The 21,937-nt window shown below is 40.2% G+C and overlaps 1 protein-coding gene and 1 long non-coding RNA gene across 4 annotated transcripts in view; one reads left to right on the top strand and one right to left on the bottom strand.

The window, feature by feature from the left end:
- The window catches only part of LOC124308561 (uncharacterized), a 126,174-nt gene that overhangs the window by 70,613 nt on the left and 33,624 nt on the right, over window positions 1-21,937 (bottom strand). For both annotated transcript variants that reach the window (XR_006909015.1, XR_006909016.1), the window contains one exon: window positions 7,457-7,678. This is a non-coding gene — a long non-coding RNA (uncharacterized LOC124308561). The remainder of the gene's footprint in view (window positions 1-7,456; window positions 7,679-21,937) is intronic.
- Window positions 1,599-20,287, top strand: LOC124308557 (uncharacterized). Of its 2 annotated transcripts, none has more exons than XR_006909013.1 (3): window positions 1,599-1,745; window positions 18,253-18,438; window positions 18,794-20,287. XR_006909013.1 is itself a non-coding variant. In XM_046771376.1 (3 exons), the coding sequence occupies exons 1-3, from the start codon at window positions 6,065-6,067 to the stop codon at window positions 19,220-19,222; spliced, it is 621 nt and encodes a 206-aa protein (XP_046627332.1). In that variant the 5' UTR covers window positions 6,014-6,064; the 3' UTR covers window positions 19,223-20,287. The 2 variants fall into 2 exon arrangements, 1 of the variants encoding a protein (XP_046627332.1); XM_046771376.1 differs by lacking the exon at window positions 1,599-1,745 and adding an exon at window positions 6,014-6,070.

Genomic DNA, 21,937 nt, shown 5'->3' with positions numbered 1-21,937 from the left:
CGCCGACGCCGACGCCCTCCGTCTTCCCAGGTTCGGTGGATCTCCTTGGGAAACGTCGGATTTTATTCATCCACGTTTCATATTCCGGGATACTTTTGAGCCGTCGTTTTGAGAGATATTTTAATTTCATCACTTTCCGTTCGTACATTTTCAGGGAAAAAAGAAGTTGTTGTCAGACTGACAAAGTGAAAGGTTGACTTTTTGCTGGATCTCGATGTTTCGAGGTCTAGATAATCACCTCCGACTATTTTCGGATGGATGTTTGTACGTGTGTGACGAATTTTTTTAATCAAAGATATTTCGAAAACGAGTTAATCTTGACTGACTTGTGTTACAGCTATATATTCGTTGTAGAAAATTGAATTTTTTAATTACAGCAGATATTTTTGTAATTCCTGACCGAATTATTAATTTATGTTAATAAATGAAAGTCTGGAAATGGATATTTTCCCTGATAGTGAAATTCAATTTTTTATTGGATGTTTCTTTCTTTTTTTTTATACGTCGTTAGAGTTACTCATCAAGCTCGAAAAATAAAAAAACAAGTACATTGAGAGTTCTGAAAAGCTGATTCGCGAAGCAGAAAATTATGAATTTTATTTTCAAAAGAGTTGAATTTTAAAGCAATACTATTCAGATGTTTTGAACAATTTTCCACGAACTTTCCAATCCTCAATAAATATTGCCGACTCACGGGAAAAAAATCACGTTGCGCCGATTCACAAATAGCGTAGATTTTTCAAAATGTCCCAAAATCTCATCTTAGATTAAATTTAAAAAATTGCAATTTCACCCGTTTCTGAAGCTTGAAATATTGCAGAAAAGCTATAATTCGCTAAACAAAAAAAAAAAAAAAGAAGAAGTAGTATTAAAAACATCTGACCACTAAATCCTCAATTTTTGAATCTTCAACAATTAAATCTCAATAAGCAATTGTATTAAAAATAAAAAAACAAATAATAAAAAAAATCCAATTTTCTCAGTATGTAATCCGAATTTCGTATCAATGATCCTTCTACCAACGCATCCCTTCGTCGCGTCACCTTGTTCAGAAATCATCTAGCGAATAAAGGATGAATAAGGTCAAAGGTCGCGGGATACGAAGCTGCTGAAACAGGTCGGTCCAGGAGAAACGTGATTTCGTGAGGCGGAGGGGCGACGACGATCCCCCGATTTCGGGAGTCCGAAGACGAGACGAGGGCTTGAGAAGAACGAGAAAATAGCCGCGAGACGCGGATCGTAAAACCTGTCGGACTGGACCAGCAGGACGCTGCGAAAAGGATTCCCACGGTTAGAGTCGTGCGACTCGCTTCTCCCTTTCTCTCCTTCTTTTCGTCTCGGAACTTTCGAGCTGTGTTGGTTTAACTGACCAGTGGTCATCTCCGGTGGCGTCTTGCAGGGCATATTTATTGTTATCATTTTTTCTTTTTCCTCTCTTCTTACGAAGCAAGAGACGATCGGGAGAAGCAAGTTTACGTTTATTTTACATACTCGCAGCCCCTCGCGGCAGGTTTTTTGTTTTTTTTTCTCTTCTTTGACAACGACGATTTTGAAAAAGGGAAAGTTAGTTTCTCGTCAGTCGGAAGGATGCTGCGATACCTGCATCATCGAGTCTCAAAAATCGCGCGCGTGTTTATACGTAATGTAGGATAATTAATTAACGAGTTAGAAATAAAGTCGAACAGCTCGTTGTGAAATTTTTATAAAGCAAAAGGAGAGAAAAAAGAAAATCAGAATGAAAATCTGTAAGTGGAAAATTTAAAGTTTCGAATTATCGAGTGAATTTTATTCTTGTTTTAAACAAACTCAAAACTATATACCGCTTTTCATCAGATTCTTGTAAAAAATACCTGTGACGCGAAACCGACAATTTTAGGATGATTTTTATCGGCAATCGAAAATCTGTTCAAAATCTTTCATATTTTACCAAAGAGTCGAATTTAATATTTTCAACGAATATTTCTAACAAGCAGAACAAATTTTTGATAAATCCCCAAAATCATGATACATGATTGCAAATAATCAAAAAAAAAAGAACCCTGCGTTACATTTTTCCGTCGGTTATTCCTTATTTAAAAGACAAAAATCAAAAAAAGAAAATCAATCCAATGAAAATAAAACAAAACACTAAATGACAATGAATAAAAGTAAATTGATGCATAAAACTTGACAAAATTATATCCAGTGGCATTTTATTATAATAATATATACATATATGTATACGCTCGACATTATGTCGAAGCGGCAATGTTGTGTAAATTGGTCAGCCTCATCTCGTCAGCAGGAACGCGATTTTCCGTAAGGGTTGACCGCACGTTGTTATACAAGCAAGTTTTTTTTCGCCTACACGGACACAAACACCGGCATAGGCACGGAGAGAAGCAGTGTTTTAACCCGGCGTGGGGAAATCGTTTGAGAAATGACCGTGAAAATTCAACCCTCAGCGCGCAACACCGAAGGGCCGAACGTACATAAGCTCCACATATTATCATATACGTGCGAAATTGTACTCTTCATCATCTCGACGATTCTCCCACCGTCCTCCGGGATTATGTCGATTAGTTAATTAATTTACATTATGTTCAATATTCGTTATCGCGGATTGTCAGATTTTGCATATTCGACGAGACGAAACTTAATCGCAGGATAAGAAAATAAAAAAAAAAAAAAGGATGAGGGGAAACTTCGTTCTCGTACATTAACTGACAATTTTTTTTTTTTTTTGTCCTGATATTTTTCTTCGTTCTCGAAATATAAGTTACTTGAAATACAAGTAAAACAAGAGAAAAAAAAAAGAATTTATGCAATTAGCGTACGTGAGAAAAAAAATTCTCATCACGAATTTCAATCGATTGAAGAATAAAAACTTTCAACGCGATTCATATTTCCCCTAAACAAGTCCGTGGTTGAAAGTTTTATGAATTATCCATAACTAGTTCGAAAAATTCTTTCATTGCGTAATTACATAATTCAATTTTAGATGATAATTTAAACTTCCGAGTTTCTAAGAAATGAAAAAGAACACGGAATTTCTGTGCATTAATCCCTTAACGAAAATTTATATCTTCTACTATTCTTATTTCTCGATATTCTCTACGATAAAAAAAAAAAAAGTGATTATTTTATCTTCCTCATCTTTTATCATAGTAAATTTTTTTACCAAAACGAATTATTTTTTTTTTTTCTTCTTTTTCTTGTGCTTCGACCATTCTCAATAGTATCTAAATTTCATCTTTCCTCTCCGCTAACACTCTTCGGTTTCTCGTAACATTTTGAAACGACATTCGCGATCTATACGATGAAATCAAACTAATTCATGCGTTCTACCCGATTTCGAGGAACGCGGGGTGGTGATTCAGCGTAAATAATACATAACTGGCTGAGGTATCGAATTGGTGAGGTCGAAGAGCGGCCGGCATCGACTAGCCGACGATAGTCGCAAAAGCACACCGATAAACACAAATGCATATTACGCGATAGAAACTTCTGCAGAAATACGCGTTTCGAATGGAGGCGAAGCCGAAGCCTCGAGAGCCGGTTCGCGAAGGAGAGGAAGGCGAAGGGTGAAAAGGGTGGAATATTACCTAGCAGGGTGAAGCGAGGCGAGGGAACGGAAGGGAGGGAAAGGGAGGCTGGAGGGGTTGGGTCGGGTTTCGCACAGGAAAGGGGCTCTAAGCCTTCCCCTCCTTAGTTGAGAACTAAGATGGCAGCCGCAACCCTATCCTGTTCGCCTCCAGGGGTGTTCTATGTATACATATACTCACGGATCCCCCCCTTACACCCAGCATCCCTGTATCGCTCCAATAACGATTCTACGGGGCGAGGCGTTTCTCAAGTGTGAATGATTAAAACAAATATACCAACAACGCGTTGTAAGGTGAAAACAAACTTTCACCCTACGATAGATAACTCCAAGCGTTCTTTAAGGGGATGAATACGTCGGTGAAACTCTGGAGTTTAAGAATAGTGAAAAAAAGTTATCCATTTTCGATTGTTTTCTCCCGATCACGCGTCGTTTCGACATAATCATGACGATTGAGAAAGTATTTTGCGAATAATTAGACAGAGGATAAAGTTGAAGATTAAGAGAAGTAAGGAAACAGGCTCCATCTTTGAATCTCCAATTATTAAAGACCTTTTAACACCAGAGAGTAGTATACTTTTTATCTTCGCAACGAACCACGACGAGCTGGGTTCAAAATTATGCGCGATTACAAACCTGACGCGATTACGTCACTGATAACTTTATCTAAACAGAAATTTTCGCCAGTCGTCGGCGTCATGTCTATTACACTCGATTTTCCATTAAATCGATTAATTTTTCCCGATTAATCGAGTATAATCGGTTATTTTTTCAAACTCGACTAATCCGATCGACTCGATTATTTTTCCTCGCAATCGGTTTTTGTTTTTTTACTAGTTAGGCAAAACAAAACGTTGATTGATTACATCAATCTTCCAAATTTCACCGTACAGTGAAAAAACCAAGTTCCTTCAATTTTTTGAAGTAAAGCAAGCTCATCGTTTACATTCGTAATGAGAAAGAAGTCGTTGATACTTTGACCTATTACAATCCATTAACAATTTTAGAATTTCCATAAATTTTCACCCGTATTTACACATAAACTCGAGTATTTATTTTTCATTGAATCGAAAATCGTCAAAAATCTTTCAAGTAAATTCCAAATTTCCCTGAGCTTCTAACAGATTTTAGATTTGCAAGAATTATCAATGTTCAGATAGTAACGTACGTTTTACGTTAATAAATTTCTAATTCTTCGACTATTCGATGAACTCGAAAATTTTTCAAGCCCTCAACGAATCCGATTACTATCATTGTTTGAAAAATATTGCGTAATTCTGTGTCCGTTGAATGAGAGAAAAATAAAAAAAAAGTAAAAATAAACTTGAAAAAATGTACCGTGAATTTTCTCTGCAGAGTAACTTGAGAATTGCCTCAGCCCGTATTACGTAGATTCAACGCCTATCCCACGTGTATGTGTACATGGTTAAATGTACATAGAGACATTGTGTATAGGTATGCATACATATGTACATACATGCGGTGCAAGTAAATCGTATCTACGGTAAAGTCTATCCGGCGATGTGTGTGAGTAGCAGATATAATCCGTGAAGGCGACGTGTGTTGGGCGAGTGGCGCGGTGCTGGATAATTTTCTCAATTTCGAGAGAGAGTCTCCCGCGGGTTCGGTCGTTAAGGGCTCCAAGAGAGATTCCAGGGGTTGACGGGGGTCTAGGAGGAGAGGGTGGCGGTCGTCGTGGTCGTTGGTGTAAGGGTTGCGCTCGGACCGTAAGATAGTTTGATAGGCTTGGTTACCAGGAGACCTTTAAAGCCTTGGCGAAACCTTCCTGCACGTAATTTCCCCCAAGGCAGGATACCCGGGAGAGGGAATACCCTGAGTCGCGGGAAAAGGGGATGGAAATCGTCGGTGTTGAAAGGAAGGAAGCGAAAAAGCTCGCGAAGAAACTAGACGACGAGAGTGGAAATCGGCGGACGACGCGTCAGGTTCACTTCTTGGAAGTCGATGTCAGAACAAGAACTAGAGTAACCCCTTAAAGCTCCGAGCTTGGAGCATTTTCCAACTCGTTTTTTTAACGCAGTTGAAGTCGGACAACGATTAAAACATTTCTTGAAAACAAAAATCAGAGTGTAAAGAACGATGGGGAGAATTTCTTGGCTCTCTGAGCTTCGAGCTTCTCCTTTTCTTTGTTCCAGCTTAATTAAAGTCAGACAAAGATAAAAGATTTCTTGGAAACGAAAGTTACAGTACGAAGAATAATCTCAGGAATTCATTTCAAGCTCCAAGATTCAAGTTTTTTCCTGTCTTTCATCTGGCACAATCGAAGTCAGACAATGAGCCATAATGGAAAGAATTCCTTAAGGCTCCACGCTTTGGACTTCTTCTTTCCTTTCTTCTGGCACAATTGAAGTCATTCGATTTTCGACGTTCTTGGAGGAGGAGGATTTCGGGACTGTGAGGAAAAGGACGGGGATACGAAACGCCGTTCGTGCGATCATCTGATACGTCGGAGTTCTAGAGGATATGGAGGTAGAGTGGAAGTAGTGGCGATGGTGGTGGTGGATGTCGGTGCTTTAGCCCGAAGCTGTTAACCGCGATGGGGTCTTATCGGTGAAACAGTTCTCTCGTGCCAACACTTATATATATATATATATATATATATATATATATATATATATATATACATATCCGCACACCCACATCCGCGAACACGTGTACGTGCGTGTACGTATCGATGCCCGGGAAACGCGAGTCTCCCACCCAGCATGGTTCCTTCCCTCCTTCCTTATCTTCTTCTTTTCATCTCCCTAGCAACACGGCGCAAGCATCTCACTATTGGCCGACGAAGCTGTCGAGCTTCTTCAGCATTAAATTTAAACCTTGCTTACTTGTGTATACGCAAGATTAGTCATTCACACTACATTGAAAGTGTTTCATAAGATTAGCTCACGAACGTTGAATAAAATCTCATTAAAGTTCCCAAGCAGTGATTCGCAAATATCTGTCAAATTTCTTTGACCAGCTCCGAGAAAAGATTTAGGAAAGAAAGAATCTTAAAATCGATTCAACGTAATGTCTAAAATATAGGTCTTTCTAACGCGTCTCGAATTTTCTTACCTCATTCGACGTTATCATTATTTACTATCGTAAATCTGAAAGCTCTGTAAAAATGTCCAAGCATTGCTAAACGTGAATTTGGACGATGACCGCAGAATTTTCTTCGACATCCACCTGACCTTGGGGCCCCAAGAAAAAAAATCTCGAAACCAGTTACAATCGGTTACAAACGTTAAAACCATGGAGACTTATACACAAGGAGACCAAGCTCGAGTGAGCGAATCGACAAAACTTCTTACAATAATTGTACATATTATTATTTTTTTTTTTTTTTTGTACGACCAGTGTCGATAGTCTTCCCTTAGCAAGTAAGTGTCGTAGAAAGTCTTCAATTCAAATTACCGCCTCATACTCCCAACCACTTTCTTCGATCCGTACGAAACGCTAGTGTAATTTTATTTCAGGCAGATAATTTGTTTGCAGTGTGAGTTTACGGTCTCCTCGCGTAGTCTGAATGGTTGAAACCATACGCCCGCGAGTCAAAGCTGATTCTCTATTAGCATAGCTGAGAAATACGTGAGAAATCTCCAAGCCCAGATCTGCAGAAGGACCAGAGATCCCTCGGCCCGGGTGAAGGCGAAACGCGGAGGGTTGGGTAAGGGTGGGTGGTTAGATAGCTAGGTAGGAAAGCCGGGTGCTCGAGGCATCGAGGCTCGAAGCAAGAACAACCCCTTAGTCGTGGATCAATAGAAGAAGGGGCCGCTCGCGTTCCTGGCGTCGGGGTGGAGCGCGGGGATCGGAGGGTCGGCGGTGAAGGGCGGGGGGTTAAGAGGCATTCAAGGGGAGGAAAAATCTTACCGTGCATCTGGAGGCGAGGAGAGGGCAGGTAACCTTAGATCCTAGGCGTGGCCTGCCGCAAAGCTTCGACGCCGCAAGCACGGAGCAGTCTGGCCACCCTGGAAAGAGGGCTGAGGACCTTGGAGAACGGCCGTGTGAAATCCAGGCAAGAAGGACCGAACCTCGCTCTCTCCATCTTTCTTTCGCTCAGCCTCACACGTCAGTTTTAAGGCGCTCAGCAGTCTGGAATGAACGGGATAAGCTACTGATAATTCCTCTGTTAAATTTGTTGGAATTCTCGATGTCGAAGATCGTAAATGAATTCAAGTCAATCTTTTGACGTTTCTTTTTTCAAAACTAGGACTTGATGAAATATCTGTATAAGATAATATTGAATATGTCATAGGATCTGAAAAAATCCGATAACACGTTAAAAAAATTTGATACTATTTTAACATCAATTTTGTTGTACAATCTCATAGACTTTACACAAATATCTTGAGATTATAATTAAAAATTACGCAAGATCTTGTCGAATTTCGTGAGCTTTTGCCCACTCGTCTTAAAAAATTTCCAAGTCCTAGCTAGATTTCATTATTATTCCTAACATCTGAATCAATTTTCGACTAATATTAAACATTAAAAACAAAAAATTGCGCAAGATAATATACAATTTTTCGATCCTTGAATGAGATTTTGTTAAATCTAATAAAAACTGTCATAAGCAAAAAGTTTATCGGTCAATTTGAAGAAGAAAACAAATAATCGTCTCGAAATTCTTTCGACTGATAACGATTGCGAGTATAAATCATTAAAAAAGGAGAAAAAAGAATAGAAAAGAGTCAAATACAAAGAAAATTCTACAATGGGCGAGTTGCGGTGATCTTAAAAATGACTGTGAATAGTTAATTTTGGAATAGACTGTAGCTAGACGATAGGCGAGTAATTCACACGCGGTTACATAAACCTAGTAAATATACAATGTCGGCTTGGCAATGTCTATGCGAAGGTTAGGACGACGCAACGTGTGTTCATACATTTGAGTTACATATTACGCGTATCACATACGTATACGTGTACATAACGCGGAGACGACAACATCATCGGATACAACTCTGACGGGAAATACGAGCATAACTCAGCAGGCCGGCCCAAGCCAAGTTCAGGTTACCCGGCCTGCCCGAACGAGCGAAATCCTGGAGCAGCACATGAGCTAAAATCTCTCTCTCGCCTATCTTGTTCTACTGACTGATGACGTCATTTCCTACCTTCTCCCATTGTACACGTCTCTAAATGTGCTTCCTGATTCCTGCGTCCCAGAACCCGTTGCCAAATTCAAAAACCCAAGACTCGACCCTGCGGCCTCAAATCCGTTTCCAACCCACGAATGTGGAGACGACAATAAAAGTAAAGAATCGGCGTGGACAAAAAACAGAATTAGAAAAAAGGGAGGGATTTTTTAATTGAAAAACGGTTATTCGACGTGCTTACTCTTTTCTTATTTTCGGTCATGATCTCTCGAACATATCAGATCCGTTCGCATTTCTTAAAAGAAAAATTTCGACGAAATCGATTCATCATACCTCCTCTGAATTTCCATTCGAGTTTAAGATCGTCGTGAAAAATCATCGATCCTGCGAACATGAGCCATGAAAATAAATATCTACTCTCGTTTAAAAAATAGCAGTAGCACTTGAAGTACTAAAAACACGAAAACTCCTAGGATTCTCAATGAATGATTATAAAATTTTGACCATGAATCAGTGCCATCGGACTGTAGATTATTGAATTTGAAAAAAAATTCTTTTACCCACAGGTTTGAAAATGAGAGAAAAATTCAGAAGCGAGGTGGAGGGTTTACAGGTTATAAAAAATTGAAACATTTGAAGGAAGTGAACAAATCAACGTATACCAGTGAAAAATACTTCAAGTTGTTTGAAATTCGAACAAACAAAAAAGGTCAAACAACTATTCGCAAATACGCCGATTAACTTATAGCCGGGTAATTAACGATACGTGAACAACCCACGTGCGCGAATATAGGTATAAATACAGCTAGTTCTATACACCCTGCTGCCGGCGCGTTCGAGTAGAGTCTGCGGTGTGCCGCAAAAAGCCTTGCACCCTTATACAATTCCCTCACCTTACCCCCGGCTCCCTTAAATTTACCGTAAATTTCGTTTCTATCCTACCGAAAGCGGCAGCGCTATCCTAGCCATGCAGGGTTTTCGGGTCTCTGTACGGCAAGAAATAGGCAGGCTTGTTTTGCCTTGGGCATGGGCATTACAACCAAACCGAACGAACAACGAACGCCGAGCGTGGCGAGGTCTTGCGAAAATTTCCACCACTCGGCGCACTAAAGCGCGAGGCGAGAGCAGAAAACGATCAATTATACTATTTCACTGATTAAATCAGCGGGTCACAAACGGCGACAAATCCACAAGCCAAGCGACATGTTCAAATAACGGACGGATTAGCTTTGGAAATTTCTTGCAGTTGACTACGATACGTTTTTACCTTCGATTGGTTTCTTCCTCACATCTGTTTCCATTTTCTTATTGTTACCTTTCATTTTCCCTAAACGAACTTCTGAAATGACAGAAAATACAATGCAAGGATCGAACTGGATTTGAGGTAAATATCGACGAAAAAAATTTAAAAAAAATTTACTTCATCATCGACAAGACGAAAACTGATGCACGGGTATTTTTTAGTAGACTTTACTTCCCCGGAAGAATAATAAGAACGGATGTTTCTCGTCCAACGTAAAGTCCCACGAAACCAGTTGATTCCCATCCCTGAAACTCACGCCTGGACCAAACGATACGAGACGAGAAACCTCGGAGATTAAACGAGTAATCACGCGCTCCGATATCTTGAAAAACTGGTTTAGCGGTCGTAGCGCACAGGTTTTGAGAAAACGCTGAGGGATGAAAGCTGCTCAGGATGCAGGGTTAAAAGTCGTGAGAGTCGGGAAGCGGGAAGCCTGCTCCTGACTCCAGAAACTGGTCCAGACGCTGCGTTCAGCCTCGAACAAACCCTTAGAATACTCGAGAGAGAAAAAGAAAAGGAAAAACTCGTCGTTATGCAGGGATGGTAATGCGAGAAACGAAATTCATCCCGACTCGTACGTTTTGAAATTTTCCTCGGTACTAAACGAATCTTTTATAATAATATCATTTTCAATAGTTTTAAGAGATAATTGAATTTTTTTGGCACGTTTCTGTTCTCCAATTTAATGACTTAATGGAAAAAAAAATCTCTGTTAGAGAACGAATACAAAATTTCTTCTCAACGTATTCCGTTTTTATTTTCTTCCTCTCTATTGAAGTTATTTACGCCTACGTGAATTTGAATATACCATACGGCAACTGCAATTGTTTAACTGCGAGTGTTAAAAAAAATAGAAATAAGAAAATCTTAACCTTAATTCCATAAACATTCATGTTATTTGTGAGATCAAATTGACTTTCCGTTGAAATAAATATTCAATCGTGCATATTGATGAAAAATTCATTGGTTCAAATTATGAATGCAGGGTATAGATAATAGAATAAATTTCCCCCAGTCTGCCGATGAAGAAGGTCAAATTCATTTTTCAACCGATAGAATCGCGTCGAAAAATTCTTTAACCATCCAAAAAGTAAGGATAAAAATTCTTTACAAAATAATAAATTTTACCTTCAAAAATTAGGTTCAAAAAACATTTTTTTTGTTTATCAAATCAAATTGTAAAAAGTGACATCGAATTCGTTGAAAACAAAAAAAAAAAAAGAAACAAAAAAATTAAACAGAAGAAAAAAAAGAATATTGACGCGATTTCCGACGGGATTATACTTTCGGCAATGTTAACCCGGTAAAAAACGACGCAGACTAGCTGAGAGCCCGCATGTAATATGTATGCATATATAAATAATCCAGAAATGCGGACAGTAACAGGGTGGAAAATCCACACTTCGTTGTACGAGAGATAGAGAGATGGAGGAAGGGAGGAAGAGAATTTTAGCACCGCGATTCAATTTAGTCTGACAATTCTCTTTCTCACTCTATCCAGCCCTCCGGTAGAGGGAAACTCGGCACATAGACGTCTTTCGGCATTCGGAGTTTTAACCAGCGTAATTCCCCACCAGATATGTTCTGCATATGTGCGACGAAAAGCGTCGACAGGAGGTGCCAACTGCCCCTGCATTATGCACCTACAGTCTCGCCGCCACCCTTTTTTCACCCCCGCCCCGCGATTCATAACGATTTCCAAACTATACATGTATAATCCCGGTATCCGTGTACGTTACCGACAGATTGACAATACCGAAATTCGCGTGGTTCTCTTTCTCGCGTCAATAAAGAGGGCGAGCCGCGGTTTGTCGGCGAGATTTTTCCTTTCACATTTTCACTATTTCAAATCTTTTCATCCGAATTCGGTTGCATCAGAACGGAATTTCGGATCTTGATGTTTTAGCAAAATATTCAGCATATATTCGTGTTTTAAACTACGGTACATTCTTCTAATAAGAGAGAAAGATTTTTCAGATAAATCTGACCAGCTTTTAGATTGTGACACGTTACTGTTCTGAATACCATATTTCAATGTAAAAATCTTACCATTTACTGATTAATCGCTGTCATAATTAATATCATAATTTCAGCACTTGCATGCCTTGAAAAATAATGAAGTGAAAAAAAAACGGTTCACTGAGATTTTCGAGTCTGCCATACCCTTAAAAGGGTAAATGTGAAAAACTAGAATTGTTCATTGATAGAAGAACCGGAATATCGAATTTTCATAGACGCAAAAATCTTATTCAGAAAATTTAATTTATAGAAAGGTCAAAACATAGAACGGCAAAATGGAAAATCTGTATACTATTCTATATTATCGAGAGGAATTTCAACGATTCTACACTTCGGCTTTCGAAGTTCGATGTTCTCACCTTTTATTGTTACTCCTTCATACTTCTACTTTGAAACATTTTTAAATTCTATAAACTAAGTTTCAACTTCTTTAAAAATTTGACATTTTGAGCCTTCAATTTTTTTGATCTTTCTATATTTTGACTTCCCCTCAGAGTCGATTAAATACTAAGAAGTCATTTCTGTCCATCCAAGGTTTTTCGATCCTCAAGTAATATAAATCCTTCAAATCGAGCATATAAGAATCATCCGAAAGTCAACAAGAATGAAACAAAAAGTGGTAAAAAAAAAAATACCCAAGCAATCGAAATCCGTCGGCAAACCGTAGCGTAATGATTTATCAGTTTGAATTCCGACTACAGAGTTAGTTGGTATTGAACGCTCGGGGGAAACGGGGTACACGCAAAACACGAATTGGAACACGTTTGTAACAATGGAAAATGGCACCATAGAGTAGAAGAGAATCGGTTATATACATCTATATCGGATGGCGGCGTTGGCGGCAGAACCGGGCAACATATACATATATCAAAGGCGCGGGTTCTTACTTAATCTCGAAAACAATAGGCTAACCAAATGGCGGGGCGCGATTCAGTGCGGGGTGGTGGTCGGGGGTGGTTGGAGAACGGCAAGGGTTGGAAATGGTGGCGTATATACCCTTGCCCGTCTCAGCGCAGACCAGGCGGTAGAGGTAGGCACCTAGTCCCTGGGTCTGTACGAGGCGGAGGTTCGCAGCTATGGAGCAGCAACGGCTAGAACTCGGAGAGAAACCCCTTTGGAAATTCTGGGGTGGCTGGGAGGGAGTCGGAGGGCGGTCACTTGGCGATTAAGAACACGTACCGCCGCCCAAACCCCGCCGCCTTCCTTCTGCGCCCCCTTTTTGCACCCCCCGCCAGTCACGGTTTTCCAACCCTCCTCGGACCCCGTTGCCCCCCTGTCTGGACTGGGATCAATATGACTTAACTTCGCCCCTTACACCCCTACCAGCCCCTTACACACCCCCGCCTTTCCCTTATCAACGCCCAAATGTTCTTACGTTCGGAACCGCCGAGCCCTATAAGGGGTGAGACTTGTCTCAACCTGACCTCGGATCTTTCTGCTCGCGCGTATTTATCGTCGGTTATTTTAACACTTTCAGTCACAAAAGCCGTTGTAGTGACAACCTTTGTTTTTTCCTTCTTTTTTTTTTTTAATACATTAGGTGCGAAATCTTCATTTTTTTACATTTTCAGGTAATCCACCGCTGCCACCGTTTTTTCCTGTTCCGAGATTCTCAGCCCATATTTTTTTTTTTTTTTAAGCTTTCTTAACTCGACAGAGTGTCGAGCTTGTCAACGTATTTTTTTTTTCCAACTCATTCAGCGATCGCTTTACCAACGGACTAAATATTTCTTTCTACCCTCTCTTGGCGGTCAAAAATCTTAAGAAACAAAACGTCAAGTTGATGGAATTTTTCAGGGATTACTAAGATGAAAAAAGATGCGACTGTTTTTATCATCATCTTTCTTCCCTCCCATCAAAGCAAGTGATGAAATATTGCAATCGCGTTACAGGCAGAGGTTGACCGAGAAACATGACCAATATGCCGTAAAATTGGTCATTGATCGAGTAAATACAACTTGAGAGACACTCGGTACGTTCCGGGCAGTTCACGGTACCCCGAGTAAAGGGGGATGGTAGAGAGTATCGTAGGTGTGTAAGCCTTCTTACGATCAATAGAGGTTAGTCTCGCCCAGTTCTAGGGGTGATGGTTATAGCCTAGGCTCCTAGGCAGCAGAAGCAGAAGCAGAAGCAGCAGCAGAAGCATCAGAAGCTGTAGTCCTGCGTATAAGTTGCCTTGGCAAGCAATCCCTAGGGCATGCACTACACACGGCTGACACACACGTGCACGAAATAATCTCGTTTCGTATCGAGGGCCGGAGCATCAGAGAACCCGAGATAAAGTCCTTCTTCTTAAAACCAAAGCGGCAGGCTCTCCCCCCTCGTGGAGTCTGAGCATCAACGGTAGTCGCGAAAGCGTCAGAACGAGGAACCGAGTGGAACGAAATTTTCTACCCCCACTAAACGGAGAGGGGATGCATTTCACTTCTCAACCCCATTTTATACCTAAGCCATTTTACTCGCTACCTCACATCACCTCGTCACACGTCACTTGCTTTCTCCGTCTTCGTATTCAACTATCTCTATATTTATCTCGAGCTTTCGCCGTGGATGGAAATCTGAATCCTACTTTCACCACGCTAAGAAACGCGGTTTGAATTATACGTAATCATGTCCATTTTCATGGTACTCTTGACTTTCTAGTTCTATAGCTTCATCTGACTCGTGTTCCAAATCATGATTCAGTATCTCAAAACCAGAAAACATAAACCTCTCACGATCATTGTGAGAAATTATTCTGAATAAGTGACCATCTCAAATTCCAACCATTCCTCCATTTGAAATACTTTGCCATAGATTTGTCGGAGGGTACGTTTTCGACCATCAAGCCAAAGCGGACAACAACATCGCGGAACTGCTGCAGCAGGACGGCATGCAGTAGCTTGTAGAGCGAACCCCGGCAAAAGCGATTAATTACTTTGAGCAATTTGCTCGGCGGGAACTCTACCGCTGTTCCTCCTCGTAGACCGAGACTATTCTCATTTCTCCGTCCAGCACCAGGCCGGTCATCCACTCTCTCCATTCGTCCAGTCGCCGCCACACGCACGCATCACATCAGGTTCCTCTGCCGGGGTGGTAGTTCATCTCGTGGTATACAACTGGGCATCAAGCCCAAGGTCTGAGGCAGGGTGGCGGGTTTTCCACCTTATACAGCTAAAAGGAAAGGTAGCTGGGTGCCTACTTCCTCCGGAATCGCGCTACCCACCCACACACTCGCGGTACATATTCGAGGCTCATTTGTCCTGCCACTTGTCGTACCAAGCTCATCATAATATTTTCCTTGAAAAGATTCTCTCGAAGCTTTTTATTCCTCTACTCCTGGTTAAGCGAGTCTTTAGAGTTCTTGGTTCAATCGTTGTTGCAGTTTTTCCGACTTAGTTTCATTCCTGATCTACAATATGGCAATCGCTTTTGGAACACTACATCAACGAAATCCTTTCTTTTGTTATTCATTTCCACTCGTATTTCTCGTCAAGATCGCGTGAATTCCTGATTCCGAAAAAAACATCGCTAAAGAGAGAATCTCTTTTCTTTGATTCGTCATTTAAATTGAGATTCTCGGAATTTTCGACTTCGTTGACAAGACTCAGTCAACCAGTTGATGACTGAGTTTCAAGTCAGACATAAGTTGAGCCTCCCTAACGTACCTACATACGCACATATGTATCACACGCGTGCGTGTAGATAGGTGTAGATATATTAAAGTAATGAGATTAATTAATAGAACAGACCCCAGAGTTAATTTAGAGGCGTGTGTCCGGTCGACCGCAGAGCAGAAACTACTCACCCTGCAGTGGGTAGGTATAAGGTAGGTGGCTGGTAGGTTTATACGATGTATGGGAGTCTCTCTGTCGTTTCGTAGGTTAAACCTACAACGTAGGCAGATACATACATGCAAATGGGAAAGCTGGTAGGCAGAGCTGCCCAACAGGGTGTATATAGTTGGACAGAAATAGCCTTGAATCAAAAAGTAATCGTCTCGTCGTTATCTTCATCATGTTCATTATTACCGTGATCAGTAACCAATTGGGTCTGAATACGTTTTCGATCCTCGAAATTATCGTGAAATTGAGTAGGTACCGGAGAAGAGGAAAATTAAGTCCTCCCGTCAAAATAACTCCGGGTCTACTTATATTCTTCGAAATTCGAGGTACCACCAACTCCTTCTCTGCTAATATAAATGTCTTACTTCCCCTACTTCAGGAGCCAGTTCTGGGTCGATGGCAGCCATCTTGTCACCCCTGCGCACCCCTGACTCAGTCTCTCTTACTCAATCTCTCTCTCTCTCTCTCTTTCTCCCTTTGTCCATTTATCTATCTCTGCCTGGACCACGGAGTAGCAGCAGCAGCAGGAACGTTAGACCACCACCCCTTGACTCGTCTTACCCTTCCTTCGAAATCTACCTCCAACCCCTTCGCGGCAACCACACTTATCCCCACCAGAAACGGCTCTGTCTCTGTATGGCTCCACAAACCGCGTGTTCAGAATGAAATGGAGGGGAGATGAAATCCTCGGAAGGCAACAAAGCGTGGGAATAAGATACATTTTCATATATCCACACGAATCTTCTTCCATATTCTCAATTCTTTTACACCAGGATCTCCGTAGAATCAAATATTGAAATAGAAAATTTCATTTTCCGAAATCGAAATCAAACTAAGTCTGCTTTCTAAATATCACGTATGTATTTATACGAAGAAGGAAACGGTCAACGAAATTACTCGTATCAAATCACGAGGAACTGTCACCTATCCGTCATGATCGTAGAAAATACAATCACTTTTGTCAGTTTTCATGGAAAAGGAAAAGATCAGTGTTATAAAAAAACAAAAATAAAAAAATATTTGGGATAAAATGATCGTTTTGAGAAAGGAGAAATTAGGGTATACAGCGAACGAGAAACGATTGAAAGGAAACCAACGGCGTTTCACGGGTAGCCGTGATTATCCATATAATCCCGGTGCCGTAACTCGTGCGTGTCCATAAACCCGTAGAACTGCCAGATAGAATACGATACATAATAATAAGTAGTACAGTAAAATAGTGGAAAAATGAAATCGTAATAATTTGCGTAGCGAAAAAAAAATTCCGATCCCACTTAACTGACATTAGGAATGATTGTAAGCAAATGGACAAGGTGACTCGGATTTGAGGTATCGAAAATAATACTCATTACTGTAATTCACGTATGCTATTGCCTGATCATCTGTCACTAAAAAAACCAATCACCGCGCTGAAAGCCAAGCCGTTGATAACAGAGCGAAGAGAGAAAACAGGAAGAGGAAGATTATGACGCATCATCGTCATCCTGACGGAGGGTGCGCATGAAGAGCAGGTTGTGTTAGTGTCGTAAGGATGCAAAGTGCCTCAGTAGCAGCCGACGAACGCAGATGAAGTAGAAGTAGCATAAGCAAAGGTGGTCGAGGGGGGCGATCAATACCGAACAACTCCTCCTTGGGCGTTATGTGAACGTGTACAAACACATTCTCAAGGTATCCTCTCCGAGTGTTGGAGTGTGTGGGTGTGACGACGAGGTTGGTAGAAACTTGGAGCAGAAGTCCTGGAGATGGACGTCGTACATCTGACCGCTTCACTGAATTCACCTACTGCGCGACGGGATCATCATCTGAACATGGAACCCTCGTTACATACCGCCTGGACCGGAACAGACTCACTTGACTGGATTGGACTCGATCGACTGAACCGAACCCGACCAGTGATGAACTCTCGTCATTAAAACGACCGTCTTTCATGTGAGGAAACTCGAAGTAACCACTTCCCAGACTGACAATGGTAATGATCAAGTTTTTTTCTGGGTCCAAACTGGCCAATGGATCGTCAGAGGTCACGAGATCATTTCTATTTCCGTGAGAACTAACGAGACGTTTGAGTATTATGATTACCAGTGATTTCCAACTGATGACCCCTTGAGTAAAAATATGCAACTTCGACTTTTATTGGTCTTCCAATTAAGGACGAAGAGTGAATACAGCCGCGAAATAGGATCGAAAAAGGATCGCCGAATGAGGATGTAATTGTGGTTTGTTTTCATCGAGTCCTGAAGGTAGGCGTTCACGTTTATTAGAGACAAAACGACGACGGACGAAAGGAATTCACTCTCTGGTGTTCGTTCTCTTGCTCTCTCAGGCTCGTTGGCGGTGTACATGATGATAAAAAGAGGTGCAAAAGCGAGAGGAATAGAGAGTGAGGAAGGGCTCATTCATGAACGTGTTTTATTGTTCCAGAGACAACGGCGCACGGACGGATGGGCCAACAGCGTAGGAGAGAACGAGAGGAGGACTAACTCGCCCCGGATAAAGGGAGAGGAGGAAACTGAAGAGCGGAGAAATAACCCTGGAATAATAAACCTCCAGGAAGAGAGGACACAGAGAGAGAGGAGAGGAGAGGAACCGGAAGACATAAAATCCATGGTAGAGTGAACAACACTTTAAACCTTTTCTCCAAACACTAGGTACAAACCCTGCCACACGCCCATCCTGTTCTGTCCTATCCTGCCGCCCATCTTCTCAATTGATTCTCCTAGCCAACCATGACAAATAGGAAAATTTGTGAAGAGTTAATAATTTTTCAAATTCACCATTCGGTTGAAGCCCTCTAGGGATGAACTGTGATTTGATTTTTTTTTTAATTTCCAAATGATATATGACGGTTTTAAATCAACAAGTTCGTGAGAATGTTAATAAAACCGTCATAAGTTTACCAGGAATAATTAAATTTTTTTTCTTCTCATCAATCGTTCACACTATCATGATATCCATTTTACAGATCCAAACCACTCCAGGAAAACTGAACGACTGCTCTCTGAGGTCAACAATTATTCATCTGAGCGTGAAGATTCGTCGTAAAATTTCTCAATTACCAAATTGGTCTACAATTTTCGCAAGTCCGAGAACTGGCGAGAAATTTTTTTTTTTTTTCCAAAACTTTTTAGTACCGTCAAAGCAAAGATCTGGATTACAAAAATTATCACCAACCAAAAGTATTGAAGATATGACCGTAAGACACAAAAAAATCAACTATTCCAAGAAGGATATTTTCATACATAGGTGCGAGTCGCGTATGACAGTTAAACATCACGTATCTGTAATAAACGGTCTTTTACATTCGAGGGATGATTTTTCCCTAATTTACGCCCCCTTTGAGCTGCAACCCCCTAAATCCCATTGGTTAGTAGGGCAGGGTTTCCTCATGTAAGAAGAAGGCGCCACGCCCCAACAGGATGTCGTTTAGTTTGGACACCACCTACGGGGTTCGGTCCCTTATCCCCCCCCCCATCCTAAAACTATTCCTTCCCCCTTCCACCCCTATTTCCCATTTCCCCTCCCGGTGTTTCTCGACCTTCCACTGTCAGCTTGGACCCTTAATCAGGGGTGACCATTATTCCCGTTCCAGAGTTTCCTTCACTGTACTTGGATATTAGTTTTACAACTTTCCAGATACACGCGCGTGCTGGTCGTTCATCACCTATAGCTTGTATGCCAAAGCGGAATTATACACATAATGTGGTCTGATATCCTCGGCTTGAATAACGTACGTATATATAAATTTTTAGATTGATACATCGATGAAATATTTTCGATTAAAAATTAGCATACATCTAAATCCTGAAAATCATGTTCTAAATTCCATCTTTTTAATGATAAGAGAGTTTGAGTTGTAAAATCAATTTTTTCCCGTATAATTTATTCAGAATTACTTGAATCTATCCCGATTACTGTTCTTGACATTGTTAATGAACGAGCATGGAGAATGTTTATTGAAAATCGATCCTTACTCGATAATGTTCGGTTGAATAAAAAATTCATTCTCTTCAAACTGCCTGAAATTCTTGAATCCAATATATTCAATCTCATTTTGTGTATGAGTTCATCGATCAACGATTTAAAGAACCACATCAAAGAAAAATAAACTGTATATACATTTCGGACAGAAAAGCAAAAATGCCTTATTGATTTCTCCAAATTTGTGAACACAGAATTATTTAAGGCTTCCTGAATCCTTGGCTGGTATTATTTATATATTCAAAAACAGCAAGAACAGTACTGTAACCAACGTAAACAAAAAAAAACCAAACGCTTACAAAAAAAGGAATAGAATGAATGTAAGGAAGAGAAAAAAGCAGAAATTTAATTTATCTAATATGTAATGGTCGTTGATAAAATGATGAACAGCTTTATGAATAAACTGTAACTGACTAAATATGCAAATGAGAAAAGTGACAATGTAGGAAGAACATAAGAACTGTATGAGATGTATTACCAGTGTAATAAAAAATAACCAATTTTGCACTTAATCGATTATCTTTCCTCACAATCAGTTTTTGTTTTTTATTCTCACGAACGATGCAATAAAATATCAATTTACACCAACGATTTGATATAATAAGTGAAAGGTGAATGAATATTTTCGCTTGGAATTGAAAAACATTTTGAATGAAAGTATAAATTATCAAAAAAAAAAAAAACTTTACCACTCTTAAGACTACGTACCGAAATTTACGAAAATTTGTTTTCAAATGCACAGTTTCAAAAAAATACGAAATAATCGATTAATCGATTATTTTTATCACAGTGGGCATCGTTAAATTGTATTGGACGGGATGTGAAACTCGGTTAATTGGTATGCACGCTTGTGCATAACAAACAATTAAAATTGTATATATATAAAACACGTGGACACATAAAGCTTCGAAGCGTTAATTAAACGGCAATTAACATATATCGTATCACTTTTCCCGTCTCCACGTACCGGATTTGAGATCCTCTCGGCTTATGCTTCATATACATACGCATATGTGTAAACACATACACACATACATGTGTATATATATATATATATATATATATGTATACGGTTATATGCCAGCGTGTGTATATAGACACGTAAATATAAATAGCACGCTGTTTTTAACCCCTTAAGAGTATAAACGCGGACGGGTTCGCGGGGTGTGAGAGAGAGAGAGAGAGAGACAGAGAGAGAGAGTACGTGTAGGTGAAAGTCGGGGAAAGTCGGAAAAGCTCCTGTAAAAGTCGAGGTAGATTTCGGCGAGGCAATTTTCGCGGTAACATAGGACATAACTTTTACCCCGTTTGTCGCATTCAAACGTGCGCGGGGTTTTTCACACCGCTGGAGATACTTGCTTTTCTCACTTTCTCTCTCTCTCTCGTTTCCCTCCTTCTCAACGGAGAGAAGGAGAAAAATAGAGAGAGAAAGAGAGAGACAAGGTGAGACCCTCGCGAATGGCCGGACTAATTATTTAATTATTTATTTAACGCGTGTTTAAGTTTATTTCGCACGTACGTATAGAGAGAAAAAGAGAGAGCGAGAGAGAGAAAGAGAGAGACGGGGAGAGAAAGGACGGGATTATCCCACCAACTTTACCGCACACCGCGGAGCAAGTTTTATTTTTTTATTACTTCCCTATTAGCGCCAACGCGCTCTCATTTTATACATTATATATACCTATTTCTATTTATACATATATATGCATGGATGTATATTAGGGTGGTTCATTTTTTTACTTGTTTTTTTTTTTCAAGCTGCCACTCAAAAAATTTGTGAGAAAAGTTGAAGAAAGAAAACAAATTGTCGTGAAACCTGGAGGAGGTAGGTAAATATTTAAAGGTCGCCACCGATTATTGCAACATTTTTTATTTATTTTTACAAATTTTTTGAGTAGCATAAAAGAATAACAATTATTCTTTGATTAATTTCATTCCTACACCCGTAATCTTAGTTTTATCAATTTTCATTTCGTTAAAACGCATTTTCTAATCCATGCTTACCGAATCTGCTTTAACTCTTTTCAATTCGTTGCAATTAATCTGTCAATGGAATTTTTAAATACTAACTAAAAATGAATAGACAAATGATAAGAACAAATACCAGGCAAAACAATTATCAAATCGC

This window comes from Neodiprion virginianus, chromosome 7 (genome assembly GCF_021901495.1).
Source record: "Neodiprion virginianus isolate iyNeoVirg1 chromosome 7, iyNeoVirg1.1, whole genome shotgun sequence".
Lineage (NCBI taxonomy): Eukaryota > Metazoa > Arthropoda > Insecta > Hymenoptera > Diprionidae > Neodiprion > Neodiprion virginianus.
Note: the sequence above shows the minus strand (reverse complement) of the source record. Positions and strands in the feature narration are given on the sequence as shown.

Bases quoted from the DNA above. Each gene is read 5' to 3' on its own strand.
- LOC124308557 (XM_046771376.1), top strand. The intron at 18,439-18,793 runs GTAGAGTGAACA...TCCATTTTACAG, and splicing joins CGGAAGACATAAAATCCATG to ATCCAAACCACTCCAGGAAA.